We start from the raw sequence: 15,940 nt of genomic DNA, 5'->3' as shown, positions 1-15,940 counted from the left end.
AGGATTCACCCTTGGGAGAACCGTGCCCCCAAAAGAAAACAAATGACTGTCTACCTGTGGGGGGTTTCATTTATTTTCAGTTGCCATGGGAGAGTCTAAATCCCGATCCTTTTGTTTTAGGAATTATAAAGGAAGAGCATTTCCCTCAATTTTCTGTTCAGCCCCCCAAAAGAAACATTTATAAATGGGATTCTGAAAGATCCAGACAAAGCAATGGGTCTGAAGTTATTGGAAAAAAAAGTGGTTGTTCCAGTCCCTCCAGAGGAACAGAAAGCCAGCGGAGAATTTCGATTCATTCTGAATCTAAAATCCCTGAATCCATATTTAGTGTACAAAAAATTCAGGATGGAAAGTATTTACACTGTGAGAAGTTTGAGAGGAAACAAATTTTTCATATCAATAGATCTCCAGGATCCTTACCTGCACATTCCTATCTTTGTCAACCATTAACGATTTTTGAGGTTCGCAATCAAGAGTCGGTCCCAGGTTCTTCATTACCAGTTTTGTGCACTCCCGTTCGGGACCGCATCAGCCCCTCGCATATGTACAAACGTTCTAGCGGAAATAATGAAGGTTTCACAGCATCAGGGGATCTCAATTGTACCTTACCTGGACGATCTGTTGATTTTTGCAGATTTGGGCAGCACAGTGGCATAGTAGATGCCTTGCATTGCAGCACTTGGTCCCTGGTTCGTGTCCCCGGCTTGTATCCCACCCAGGTCAACATCTGCAAGGAGTTTGTATGTTCTCCCCGTGTCTGCGTGTTTTCTCCGGACACTCCAGTTTCCTCCCACATTCCAAAAACATACAAATAAGTTAATTGGCTTTCCCCTAAAATTGATACGTAAAATAAGTCAAATTACTTTTCTCCTGTATTGCTGTCACTTTTACAGTAAGTAGTAGAAATCTGATATTACCGACTGATTTTGGACTAGCCCATCTTCTTCATAGAGGAGTTCTCTGGGTTTTCTTTATTTTAAAAAGCACTAAGTGAATGGCAGTTGCTCCGTCCAACTGCCAAAATAGTGTATTGTGAGAAGGGAGACTGTCCAGCATCATTGTATTAATAATTTTCAGGGAATGTCTTTATAAAGAATAAAGGCCATGCTAAGAATCCCCCATGAAGAGAAGGACTAGCCCAAAATTTATGGCTCATTTTACTCTGGGAGAAATGTACTTCTTATTTGTATGTGTTTTAAAAAAACAATTGTTGCTTTTTTAGGAAGAATAATAAAAACAAAGATTAAACTATGGCAAGGACGAATAGATACCAGAGCTAAGGGCTTCCTCTTTAACCCACAATTCTAGAATACATCTAAACAATCCCAGTCTGAACAATGACTTTGTTCATGTAGGGAGCAGGTTAAAAACTTTCCTAGCATGGCAGAAAATAAAAAAAAGTATATATGTGTGTGTGTATATATATATATATATATATATATATATATATATATATATATATATATATATATAATTTGTCGGACCATCAGAGAAGGTTACAAATTTCAGTTTGCTCAGTGTCCCTCGAACTTTCAGGGTATCAAGCTCTCTCCAGTTCCAAGTACAGCAGTTGGCCATGGGAATTGCTGTGGGAGGTCTATTCCAGAATGGAGTTTTGGAGGAGGTTCAGCAGAGAGAGAGGAACTCTCTTCCTGTTCCTCAAATCTAATAGAGAGATGTTCACCTAATCATAAATCTCTGGTTTCTGTGGGAAGTATAAACTTCCCCATAGACTTTCATTAGGCTGGGGTAGCAGTGCGTCAATTTGGCGCACCCAACCGCCCAAGTGTGAAAGGGCCCTTAATATGAAACCACCTTTTATGTAAATTCTGAATAATATAATTAAATTTGTTACCACCCTCATTTTCTCAGAAAGTCATGACCGATTTCCACAAAAAGCAGTACATTTTCATCCCTTCCTTCTGCGCTAATCCTAATCTTCCAGAAAAGAAGATTAAGCTCACTGGATGTGAGGAAAATAATCATAGTAAAACTTCTGCATGGAGGAAGGAAGATCATTTGTTCAGTTTCCGGGTGCTTGAAAAGGGTTAAGAGCATCAAAAAGTACACTAAGTATTTGGTTGAAATTATATATTAATAAAGCATATGAGATAGCCATCTCCTGAGAGTATAAAAGCGCATTCCACTAGGGCTATCTTCTCTTCCTGGGCAGAAAGAAATTCTGCCTCTGTGCTTTAAATTTGTAAGGCTGCCATATGGTCCTCTTATGATACATTCATAAAGCATTATCGTTTGGATATGCCAAGTAATCAAGACTTGGGTTTTGGACGTAAAGTGTTTTCTGGAGTGATCCCGCCCTGAGAGGAGGTAATATTTTAAATCTCCTGGTGGTCCTGTCATGTTGGCAAGTGGAAGCCAATAATTACCCATACCGGTAATTGGTTTTCCACATAGTCCTCCACGACAGGTGAGTAGACCCAGCCAAAACAAATAGCAAGTTTCCTAATGTCAAGGTAATATTCTATGCACTGAAGATAGTAAGTAGGAGAAGGTATTTAGTCGTAGAGGACTATGTGAAAAAAACCAATTACTGGTCAGAGTAATTATTGGTATATGTATTACTATGGCTTATAGCAGTTACAGACTTTTATGGAGATTTTAATTATGTTCTAATGTGAAGATATAGTATCTGACCAACTTTGTAATAAAGTATTATTATACTTTTATGACTTAGCAATAGAGTGGTGCTATTTGTATTTGGCAAACTTTCCCTTTCCTATTTGTGCAACCACAAGTAATGTGGCAGCATTACCGCCAATATCATACATAATATGGTAGTCTTACCTCCAAAACCACAATTAGTATGATGGCGTTACTCCCAAAACAACACCTAATATTGGCAGAGTTAACGCCAAAACCACACTTAATATGGCTGCAACCTCCAAAATCACATGTAATATGGCAGCGTTACCCCCAAGACCACACATAATATGGCAGCGTTACCCCCAAAAGCTCAGGTAATATGGCAGCATTACCTCCAAGACTACACATAATATGGCAGCATTACCCCCAAAAGCTCATGTAATATGGCAGCGTTACCTCCAAGACCACACATAATATGGCAGCGTTACCCCCAAAAGCTCATGTAATATGGCAACCTTACCTCCAAAACCGCACCTGATTTGGCATTGTTGGCCCAAAAAAGTATTACAGAGCTCCCAGGTAATGAAAAGCCCTTCCTTCCCCAACAATAAGGCAGAAGTCCCCTTTGTCCGCCGTACAGGTTACAATATCCCTGATGTCATGATGTCAGTAGTGCACCTAGAAAGAAAAACAAATTGTCACAAGTCTTCCATCCCCTCCTCCAGCATGGCTCTTTAGAAGCTCTCTCCTCTATCAAAATGAGCAGGGGTATGTAAGTGGGTGGGGCCATGTAAGTGGGCAGAACTTAGGCAGCATGGGGGGGCAGGTTGTACGGTGTAGCAGCCACTCCTGCCTTACCGAAATTACAGATTTGTCGGGCGGCCCACGGAGATATGAGATTAAAAAAAAGTCCTCTACCTCTGGGACTGGACCCCCAAGGGCATACGGCCCCATAGAGGATGCTATGGCGATCCGTACATCACTAGATGCCATTGCAACATATTAGCTGTGTGTCAGAAAATGCATCACTTCTTGCAGAAAATTGTTCTAATACAAATGGTTTGGTATGGTCATGCTTATTTCTTTAATTGTCACTGGAAGAAAACAAAAAAAGCGGATAAATAGGGGTTTTTGGGACATAAATGCAAGGGTGGCAACATTTTTGGCCATGACTGTATAAGTTATATATAAAAGGGTACATATAATGGGATGTTCCAGTGGATAGAGGACAATATATTTATAATACAAGGGATTTGAGTGTTGGACATCTGTCATGGAAAATAAACTATAATAATATTGTTACAAAGATCATTAGACAAGAGATTGGGTTCAGAGCAAATTAAGTAAACATGAAAAAAAACAAAAAACAAATGAATGAATAAATATAATTTATAAAATACATTTTAATATTTTTTACTGATCACCACACATAAGTATTATATTAATTACCATTCTCTGTCTCCATTTTTGGAACAGGAATATGAATAATGTTTTACTGTCCTGTGCTACTTACATTTGTTTCTGTATTTTATTAGGTACAGTGCGAGATGCAATAGCAGCCCAGCAAGCACTACTAGTAGCAAAGAATATTGATTCATTTCCTACCAGTCAAGAGCGATTTAGTGAAGGACATATTGACATATGGTGGATTGTTCATGATGGAGGAATGTTAATGCTGTTACCTTTTTTATTACGTCAGCATAAGGTAAAGTATTATTGGAGTTAAATGTGGTGCCTAATTATCTTTAAAGGCCAACAAGAAAAATTGATTATTTATACACTTTACATAAAAAATATGCAGTTTATAATCTATCAAAATATAGCTTGGCATTAATAAGCTGCAAGAAGTATACATAACATAGTCTGTACATTAAAACCACTACACCTTGGTGAAGTCTGCTTTACCACTGGTTTTGTTTAAAACCATATTATTGGACTCGCCTTATATTTATAAGGGAGGGGGACACCGAGAGCCCAGTATGGTGCAGTATGTACTGGATTATGTTGAGTGAGAAGGTAGTTGTAAGGTTATACTTACAAGTCTGGGTTACCGTTCAGGTAACCACTATATAGGCAAGTGGGGAGAATTAGACCTGTCCACACTCAAGATTAAGAAGTCGCTCTCTGTAGATCAGAAGAAAGGGGCCAAATCCCCTCCACCAGGGGTGGACTCAAAATGTATACAGTGGTACTGAGGAGCCAGTAGTGTAAAACATTAATAAAAGGTTTAAAAAGATCCCTCTCCAGGTGGTGGACTTACCTCCCCAATGCAGACACAAGATAGTGTTGATTTTTTCAACAAGAATTTATTCATATACTCCAAAAAATTGCAACGCGTTTCATGGGCACATCCCACTTCATCAGGCTATAGATAGGAGTACAACTGTGGGAAAGAGGAGACAGCTAAGTACCCTAATACAATAAATTCCAAAATATGCCACGACTCTTTTCTTTAAAAATATTAGACTGAAGTAGAATAAAATACAGATGAAATACCCTTAAATTATCCTTTAGAACCGTTTAAAAAAATAAAGTGAAGTGCTTTGTGTGCAGTATCATTTCAGTTGGTGGAAAAGTGCAGACTATTGTTTATAGAGCGGAATTATCTGGGTCTCAAATCCTCTTATTTAGTGAATGTGACAATCTGTGAGTAAATTATCCAGCAGTTTTAACACTGAAGGGGATAAAAAGGTGCCTAAAACATTGAAATGGGGGGGGGGGCGGAGCCGAACATGGTGGCGTGAAGACGTTCTCTCTCAGAGCTCCGGGCCAACAGCTTACATTTCACTAATAATGGAGGACTCAGGGGAGCTACCAGCCACCACAGAAACCTCTAACATCAAGGGGAATCGCAGGGATGCAAAAGCAACTTCGGCGGCCCCTGCTAATGCCACTCCCGCGACTTCGGTCGCTAAATATTTCACAGGCCCGACCACGAGGCAACGGACAGACAAGATGGCGGAGGCCTTCTCTTCTGCGGGACCCGCGACTAAGCCTAGCGAATCCCTGGGGGCTAAAAGCCTGGAAGATATTTATTTATTTATTGTATTTATAAAGCGCCAACATATTACGCAGCGCTGAACATTAATTTAGGTTACAGACAATATTTAGGGGTGACATACAGCAATATGACAATGCAGGAATACAAGAAAGCCAGATCACACACCATAGTATGAGTACCAGGTAATGCTTAGTCAGGCACTGGATGAAGCATGGAGATTAGGCAAGTTAGGTTCACTCAGATGCATAGTATGGGTTCACAGTAATGGAGGTGCAAGATCAGGTAGGACACAAAAGGAGGAGGACCCTGCCCAAAGGCTTACAATCTAGAGGGAGAGGTAAGGACACGAATGGTAGGGGACCAGAGTTCAGCTGTAGGTTTAGAGCACTTGTGAGGGGTAGTAGGCCAGAGTGAAAAGGTGAGTTTTGAGGGCTTTCTTGAAGATGTTGAAGGAGGGGGCTGCCCTAATGGGTGGAGGTAGGGAGTTCCATAGTGTTGGAGCAGCTCTTGAGAAGTCCTGGAGGCGTGCATGGGACTGGGTGATGCGGGGGGCGGTTAGGCGAAGTTCATTGGAAGAGCGGAGTGAGCGGCTAGGTGTGTACCTCTGAGTAAGATCGGAAATGTAGGTTGGACAGGTTTTGTGGACAGATTTGTAGGTCAGACACAGTATCTTGAATCTGATTCTGGACTGGATTGGAAGCCAGTGGAGGGATTCTAGGCGGGGATCTGCCGTGGTGGAGCGATGGGTGCAGTGGATAATTCTGGCTGCCGCATTCATGATGGACTGCAGTGGGGCTGTTCGGGTCATAGGGAGACCAGACAGCAGGGCATTGCAGTAGTCAAGGCGGGAAATTATGAGGGCATGGATGAGGAGTTTGGTGGTGGCAGAGGTCAGGAAAGGGCGAATCTTACAGATGTTACGAAGGTGGAAGTTGCAGGACTTTGTGAGGTTTTGAATGTGGGAAGTGAAGGAGAGTGCGGAGTCCAGGGTGACACCCAGACAGCGGGCTTGAGAGGTAGGGCGAATGGTAGTGTGGTTAACAGTGACATGCACATCTGGGAGGTTAATGGATGGCTGGGGTGGGAAGATCATAAATTCCGTTTTGTCTAGATTTAGTTTCAGGAACCTAGCGGACATCCAGGAGGAGATAGCTGATAGGCAGGAGGAGACCTTGTCCATGGTCGTGGTGGATATGTCAGGGGTGTGGAGGTAGATCTGGGTGTCATCTGCATACAGATGATAGTTAAAACCCATGGAGGAGATAACCTTGCCAATGGAGGATGTGTATAGGGTGAACAGTAGGGTGCCAAGGACCGAACCTTGGGGGACTCCCACCGAGAGGTGGTTGGGGGTGGACGAGGACGCATTGAAGGCGGCCGTGAAGGAGCGGTATCTGGGATTTCCTAAGAGGCCTTCCTACAAAACAAGACATAGCCCTCCAAACCGAACTCCTCCAGAATACAACTAAAGCAGAGGTCGCTAACCTACGCGCAGACATATCCGTCATCTCTGACAGTGACGGAGGTCGAGAAAGAGGTTTCCGCCCTACGAACCGAAGTGGATACCCTGAAAGCCGCGCAGCCACATCATAAAAACATTTGCTATCCTTAGCAGTTGACCACAATACAGTATTATGTGGAAAAGAAATCACAAATGCCTCACCTCCTTTATCACAAGTAAACCCCTATGACTACCAAGGTATAAATGACTCAGGATGGGCTCATGAAGCTGAGCCCACCATAGAGTGTGTGAGACCCAGGTCTGAACAAGGACTCTGAAAATTGCAAGTGACAAAAAACAAAAAACAACCAACAATGAAGGATCTCCTTTGTGAAAAAGTAGAAAGAAGAATCAGGAAAGTGCTAAAGTGTGGCAATATGCTCATGTTCCATCAGGAGTTACCTATGTGCAACGGGGTATACATACATGACCCGGGATGATGGTTGAAGGCAGCCATAAAGTCAGGGTGGAGGGAGGCACACAAAACGCTCCACGCGTGGCGTGGTTCAAGGAAGACCACTTCCTCAGGAGCAGTGCATTGTGGGTAACCAGTTGCTTAAGAGCTAAAAATCACAGAGAAAGCAGCCCGCTGATTGGGCGGCTGAATTTGGATGGGCAGGGAAAAGTGCGTCATGTGCGGAAGTGAGGCCTGTTGTATGCAGTGTACGTGGATGGGAGGTGGCATGACGCATGCGAGCAACCAGCCGCATGCGCGTACCATCCATAATGGGGTGGAGCGCACAGGGAGGAAAAAATGCCGCCGTGTACGTACAACGTCATAGATATCAGATGGGAGACACGGAAGTCCGTGTCTCCTTGCTACTGGAGCGCAATTTGGAACTGCATGTTCCCCAATGCGCCTGTGCAGCCTATCTAAGGGTCCTCACTACGGAAAACAGATATTTGAAGGCACATTAAGTAAGTACTATGTTCATCCTGCCCAACCAGTATTTAAAAAAAACAGGTTAACAAAATATGCAAAAAAGCCAATACAATATAGCGTAATATTAAGTTTGAACAAGGATCTATATACATATGAAGCACAATAGTTTTACACGAAATACATTGCTGTTGCCACCACAAAATGAGATAAACACTGTCAAAAGAATGAAAAAAATGGAAATAAAATGACAAAATGACAAAAATGTGCAGTGGGCTTATAATTCCAGCGTCCATTCACTGCATAAATGAGAAACACTGATCACAGTGTCATATGATGATATCTTCTAAGTTTACAGAAAGAATATATGACAGATCGGGGGAGTGTTCACCAAGCTTTTTTTCTATGGGTGTCAAAACAGTAGTGGTCATCAATCCATTGTGTGCTGAGATGGCCGTGAGCATACTTCTTAGGTTCCAGAGGATCTAAATAAAAAAAAAGGGTTAAAAACAAGGTATTCAACTCAAAGATCACAAAAATAGGCTCTAAATATAAGGGCCAAACACTTCTGGAAAGATATTTCAGATTGTATATATTTTCTGGGCATAATGGTAGTGATAATAAATAAAACACAAATGTGAAGAGTACAGTAAAATCAATTAGGTCTGTTTGATCCCTTACCTAGGATCATCCCAGGCCTACCTATCTAATATAATTGCATGCATATGTGCCTATAATGTGCATACCACCACACATGTGACACCATGTATATGAGTGGAGAAGGCGGAAGTGGTCCACTCACCAAGGACCACCAACGCCTCACCCATACAAAGTGAAAAATCCCGTCAAAATAAGTAATCCGCGCTTACCTTCGCAGAGATATACCAATACATATAAAAATCAACAATGTGCGTATACTTCATGGTAATCTGCACTCACTCCCGCAGAGCCATGTACTTCATTATGGCCAAGGGTGTATAAATAAAAATATATCCATATGCTAAAAATGCCCAACAATAACAATAAATATGTGATGTATACTTACCCAAGAAATGATTTAAAGGAGAATTCCTCATTTAGACCTCTGGGGGCTCTGCTCCCCATTTGATAAATCCATCTTAATTCTTTTTGAAGCAAACGCTTGGTCACATCACCCCCTCTGGAACCGATCCTTATGCTTTCCAGGACAGCAACACGTAAGCCTGCTGTTCTCCCCTGATGATGGAACAGGAAGTGTGAGGCAACACTTGTAAGTTTTTTGTGGTTTAAATGGTCCCTAGTTGCTAATGAAATATTTGATAGGTGTTGTTGCACCCTCTTTCTAAGTTGATTACTTGTCTGTCCTATATACATCTTGTTGCAAGGGCAGGTCAGGAGGTAGATTACCCCACTTGACCTGCAGTTGTTATATTGATGGAGCTGAAAGGTCTCTGTTCCTAGGGCATTAGATACTGAATAGGTAGGGGGCATATATTGGCAAACAGAGCAGTTGCCACATGGATGACTGCCTTTAAGTCTAAAACCACTACCCAGAGATCGAGTAGATCTTTGGTAAAAGCTATTACATACTATGTCCTTGATGTTTTTGGCTCGTCTACAGCTCATTGAGGGGAATGGTTTTAAGGCCGTAGTTATGTGGCTATCAGACAACAAAATAGGCCAATGTCTCTGTAATTTTTGTCTGATATCAGACCATTGGTTGTTATAATTAGTGATGAAACGAATAGTTGTATTCTCTGTTTTATTTCTCCCTAGCTCTCTTATATCCACGGGCTATTACCTTCCTAGGATATCCTCTATCTCGTAAACGTTGTGTTAAATCATGGGCTTGTTGTTGAAAGTCCTCATACTCCGAACAATTCCTTCTCAATCGGAGAAATTGACCAGTTGGAAGATTCGTCTTTTGGTCTGGTTTGTGGCAACTTTGGAAGTGTAGTAAGCTATTAGTTGCTGTTGGTTTACGAAATAAATTGAAATGAATATGGTTGTCCTCCCCCATTGTTAATCGGAGGTCCAGGAAATCCACCTGTCGATCTGAAATGTGAGACGTCAAATGAATATTTAGATTATTGTCATTAAGTAGATCAATGAATGTCTGACAGGATTCAATTGAACCATCCCAAAAGAAGATGTCATCAATGAAGCGATGCCAGCCCAAAATGTGGGACTGGCATCGCTCCAAAGCGGGACCAAAGATCACCTCCCTCTCCCACCACCCCAAGAAGAGTCCGGCATATGATGGAGCACACTGAGCTCCCATTGCTGTACCGGCAACCTGTAGATAGAACTGATGGTCAAAAACAAAATAATTAAATTTGAGAATAAATTCCAGTAGTTGTAATATAAAAATATTTTTAATTTCTGCTTCACAACTCTGTGTCTAGGAAGTACTTAATGGCTTTTAGGCCTAATTCATGGGGAATATTACTATAAAGTGATTCTACATCACATGTTACCATTAAAGTTCCTGGGGGAAAGGAGATGCCCTCAAGTTGGTTGATCAAATGTGTGGAGTCTCTTATATAAGAACTCAAACTCACCAAATGCGGTTGTAGATAAACGTCCACATATGTGCAGCATTTTTCAGTCAAGCCTCCAATACCGGACACAATGGGTCTTCCTGGTGGACAAGAGATGTTTTTGTGTATCTTTGGTAATAGGTATAGTGTGGGGATCACTGGCTTATCCACTGTCAGAAACATGAGTTCTTTTGGAGAAATCACGTTGTTCCTAACCCCATTTAACAAAATCCTATCTAGCTTGTTCTTATATACTTCAGTTGGATCAGAGGGCAATCGACAATAATACAATCTATTATTAAGTTGTCGTAGTGCTTCTGAGCGATACATCTCCTCTGGCCAGATAACAATATTGCCCCCCTTATCTGCCTCTTTTATTATAAGGGTTTTATTCTTTGCCAAATTTGTTAGGGCATGACGCTCTCTTCTAGTGATATTTCCATCTTTTAAGGGGGTAGTCTTCAGGTACTTGGAAAAAGTACCATATCATACAGAGGCTGTCTTTTAGATATAAATTCTGAGGTATATGTCAGTTCTCCCCAACAAGGAGACATCAGTATAAGGATATCGGTGTTTATATATGTCAGTTTCCCTGTTCTAAGGGCTTATAAATAGTTTATTATATAAGGTGTGCCTTTCTTTTACAGGGATGTATATTATGGGACTGTTTGGTACTGCTACTCTATGGACTATCCTTAATAGTGGTTACCCTGCTGTTCCTGGAATTACGCCACTGGGCTGGACGCTCCTAGGGCCCCCATGTAATTTCCAGATGGGTGCCCGGAGTCTCTGGTGAGGTCGCTATGTTCCCTCCGTTTCTCCCAAATGGACGCCCACAGGGCGAAAAACACTCTCATTTACCTTTTAATACTAGGAGCATTGTGCTATATAAGCCTTCAGTGGTTGGCAAATACTGCCAACATCACCTGTCTTTCTACTCTATGTTTGTTTTTCCTCTTCACTCTTTTTCACCTGCTCTACTCTTTCCTATATCTTGGGGCTGTGGCGGGCTCCCCTTTCTTAATTCATGGCTTTCTCTACGACCTAGATGTTCCTTAAAATACAGACAATCAATGTAAGGGGATTGAACACTCCTGAGAAGCGAAGAGCCCTTTTGCGTTTATTACACAAACAGGGGGTTCAAGTAGCGTTCCTGCAGGAGACACATTTCAGAGGCCCCACACCTCCCAAATTAATAGACAAACACTTCACGAGAGCTTACTTTAGCTTCTCGTCTGACTCTAAAACGAAAGGAGTTGCAATTTTATTAGCAAAAAACGTTGATCTCTCTCTCCTGCAGGAGTGCCGCAACTCCTCTGGTAGATATCTGTTTATAAAAGGCACTTTAATGCAACGTAAATTTACCTTTGGCACGTTATACGCACCTAACAGGGGCCAGACAGATTTCTTAACAAGAACTCTGGAGGCCTTGGACTCATTTGCAGAGGGGAGTGTAGTTCTGGGAGGAGACTTCAACACAGTCTTGGACCCCTCCCTGGATAATTCTTCTGGTAGGAGCTCTTGCTCCAATAAAGCTCTCAGACAATTAAAGAATTTATTATCTCGTAGACAGCTAATTGATGTTTGGAGGGCTCAACACCCGAAAACCAAGGACTACACCTTCTTCTCCAGACTCCATAACCTATATACTAGAATTGATCTTATATTGATCTCACAAAACCTTCTCTCTGAGCAGTTGTCCTCTGACATAGGCCAGTCTATTCTCTCTGACCATTCACCAGCATCCATAACAATAGGTATCAGACCAAAGACCCACTTACCTAGATCCTGGCGTCTTAATACCTCTCTTTTGCAACAGCCCGAAATTAAACAACGCATCTCAAAGGCGTTGGAGAACTATTTCCTGATTAATGACAACAATGAAGTCTCCCTGGCCACACTGTGGGAAGCCCATAAGTGCGTAATTCGTGGTGCTTTTATACAAGAAGCGAGCCGCCTAAAAAAAGAAAGAGAAGGTATAGTAGCAAAATGTTTGGATTCTATCAGAGAACTGGAGTCTAGGCATAAGAACTCACTTTCTGCAAATGAGCTTCTACTATTAGAGACAGAAAGAGAAAAGTTTAGGGGCATTCTATTGTTTAGGGAAAAGCAAATAGCTACTAAATGCAAAAGGTCATTTTACGAATATAGTAATAAATGCGGCAAGCTCCTTGCTAGAGCATTAAAAGAGCATTATGCCTATAGCAATATCTCTAGTATACAAGACTCCAAGGGTCGTAAGCATATTAAAAATGAAGAGATTGCTGAGGTGTTTCGCACCTATTATCACTCGCTGTATAATCTCAATGACCCTGACAAATCTATAACTAACACTGTCCCTAGACAAGATATTCTGCAATATTTACAAAATTCTGGTCTTCCTGCCTTATCAGAGAAAGTGATTCTAGAACTAGAAGAACCGATCTCTGAAATGGAAATTAGACAAGTTCTCAAAGATTCTCCCCCTGGCAAGGCCCCTGGTCCAGATGGCCTTTCACTGGATTACTACAAATCTTTTAAAGATATACTATGCCCATACCTGACAAAAGTCTTCAATGACTTGACTCCAGAGGAGGGTCCCGCCCATCCCCTATCTCGTGACATGTTTAAAGCTCACATCACGGTTATTCCGAAGCCGAGTAAGGACGCCACCTTGTGCTCTAATTATCGCCCGATCTCCCTCCTAAACGTAGATTTAAAGATTATGGCAAAAGTCCTAGCCAATCGTTTGGCTCCACTTATGCCCGGACTGGTTCACCCAGACCAAACCGGTTTCATTTCTGGACGGGAAGCGCGGGACAACACCATTCGCACCCTGGACTTGATTGATTGGTTGCATAACAGGGAATCCCCGGCCCTTCTCCTCTCCACTGATGCAGAAAAAGCTTTTCATAGGGTGGGCTGGGGATTCCTGGAGGGTACACTTAGACATATTGGTCTCCGACATAAAATGCTTGCCAGAATTATGGCACTGTATACTGGTCCGTCGGCACAGGTGAGGGCGAATGGTGTTGTCTCGGAGCCCTTTACAATCTCTAATGGCACACGGCAAGGGTGTCCCCTGTACCCTCTAATATTTGCGCTTACCATTGAACCCTTTCTGCGCATGGTTCGCCAAAACATAAACATCCAAGGGATCCGGGTAAAGTCAGAGGAGCACAAGGTGGCGGCCTACGCCGACGACCTCTTGTTCTACTTGAAAAATCCTACCATCTCTCTCCCTAACCTTCTATTAGAATTAGACAAGTATAAAACTCTTGCTAATTACAAAATTAACCTAGATAAGTGCCATGCTCTTGGTATCCTCCTTCCCCCAGCTTTAAAAAAACAGCTACAATCTAACTTCGCTTTTAAGTGGGACTCCACTGCTATTACTTACCTGGGAGTACAGATACCAGCCAAACCACAAGATATTTATAAGCTAAACTTCCCACCTTTGATACGCAAATTCTCCCAAGATCTCCATAATTGAAACCGCCCTCATTTTTCATGGTTCGGTCGTATAAATATTCTCAAAATGAATATCATGCCACGTCTCCTATATCTATATCAAACACTTCCTATTTCCCCTCCTCCCGAACATTTTAATGTGATTAAAAGACTATTCCTTAACTTTATTTGGAAAGGTAAACAGGCCAGAATAAAATATGCCGCTATGGTTCTTCCCAGGTTACAGGGAGGTTTAGCAGTACCAGATGCTAGGAAATATCATGCTGCTGCCTGCCTGGTCAGGATGGTCGATTGGCATAGGCATACTGCTCAGAAGAGATGGGTACAAGTAGAATCCGCCTTGGTTGATCAAGATCTTACACTTTTGCCTTGGTACTCAAAGTCTCTACCTACAGTATCTGTATCAGTTAAATCTACTCTAAGTAACCTTTTGAAATATCGCAAGTTAAGCAATCTTTCCCCTTGGCCCTCACCCTTAAAGGATACCACAACTGACATGTGGCATAATGAGATAGACATGGGTATGTACAGTGCCTAGCACACAAATAACTATGCTGTGTTCCTTTTTTTCTTTCTCTGCCTGAAAGAGGTAAATATCAGGTATGCAAGTGGCTGACTCAGTCCTGACTCAGACAGGAAGTGACTACAGTGTGACCTTCACTGATAAGAAATCCCAACTCTAAAACACTTTCCTAGAAGAAAATGGCTTCTGAGAGCAAGAAAGAGATAAAAAAGGGGGACATTCTTATCAGTGAGGGTCACACTCTAGTCACTTCCTGTCTGAGTCAGGACTGAGTCAGCCACTTACATACCTGATATTTACCTCTTTCAGGCAGAGAAAGAAAAAAAGGAACACAGCATAGTTATTTGTGTGCTAGGCACTGTACATACCCATGTCTATCTCATTATGCCACATGTCAGTTGTGGTATCCTTTAATGCCTATAATAGATAACGCAATGTTCCCTCCAGGTTGTCACAGTAACGCATACGTACCTTGGAGGATGGGCACTGCTCTTAGGGCAAAAGATCTCCTAGTAGGTAAGACATGGCGTACAATTCAACAGTTACAAGAACAGCGCAACTGCCCATTTCTAGACCCATGGAGTCTAATGCAATTTATTCATTTTGCTCACTCAATCGGAACGAGAGACCAACTGTCCAGACCTCTAACACCATTTGAACTACTATGTAGTGGCCAAGGTCCAATAAGAAAATCTCTGACCTGTATATATCAATTATTATGCTCTGATGAGACCTGGTCACACTCTTTGAAGGGTAAATGGGAAACAGAACTACGGGTTTCCTTTACAGATGAGCAGTGGGTAAAAATAATCTTATTAAACCACAAAACCTCGATATGCTCAAGGATACAAGAATCTAACTACAAAATATTAACTCGCTGGTATCTTACACCCAGCAGATTACAAAAAATATATCCCACTGCGGACCCAAAGTGTTGGAGATGTAAGCAACATACAGGGACGTTGCTTCATATCCTATAGGATTGTTATTTGATTAGAGGTTTCTGGACTAAGGTACAACTATATATAAAGGAGCTCACGGATGCAGACCAGATATCAGATCCCGCTTTTTATCTATTATACCACACACAGAAACCAGTTAGAAAAGTCAAAAAATCCTTAATGAAACATCTACTGCAGGCTGCACGAGTCTCGATAACCAGACACTGGAAAGATACTAATCCTCCATCAATCCTAGAATGGATAGCAGAGCTCAAATTTATCTGTGAGATGGAATCATTAACCGCCTCCATTCATAACACTACTGAGCAATGCTCCCGCACCTGGATGCCTTGGCATGAATTTTTGGAATTTGACAAATATAAGGATCTGCTCTCTGCCTCTCATTCGTGAGCACATTGACATAAGCTTCCCCTCCCCCTACATTGTTATTTAATGAAACTAGGTGACCTAGCACCTATCTTACAGCTTGTAGAGAGGGATGTCCCGCCACACAAACCTAA

General features: G+C 41.9%; 1 protein-coding gene across 5 annotated transcripts in view; it reads left to right on the top strand.

The window, feature by feature from the left end:
* The window catches only part of SLC12A7 (solute carrier family 12 member 7), a 715,067-nt gene that overhangs the window by 542,304 nt on the left and 156,823 nt on the right, over positions 1-15,940 (top strand). For all 5 annotated transcript variants that reach the window (XM_068236473.1, XM_068236472.1, XM_068236469.1 and 2 more), the window contains one exon: positions 4,140-4,309. In XM_068236473.1, the coding sequence (XP_068092574.1) occupies positions 4,140-4,309 (170 nt within the window). The remainder of the gene's footprint in view (positions 1-4,139; positions 4,310-15,940) is intronic.

This window comes from Hyperolius riggenbachi, chromosome 5 (genome assembly GCF_040937935.1).
Source record: "Hyperolius riggenbachi isolate aHypRig1 chromosome 5, aHypRig1.pri, whole genome shotgun sequence".
NCBI lineage: Eukaryota > Metazoa > Chordata > Amphibia > Anura > Hyperoliidae > Hyperolius > Hyperolius riggenbachi.
Note: the sequence above shows the minus strand (reverse complement) of the source record. Positions and strands in the feature narration are given on the sequence as shown.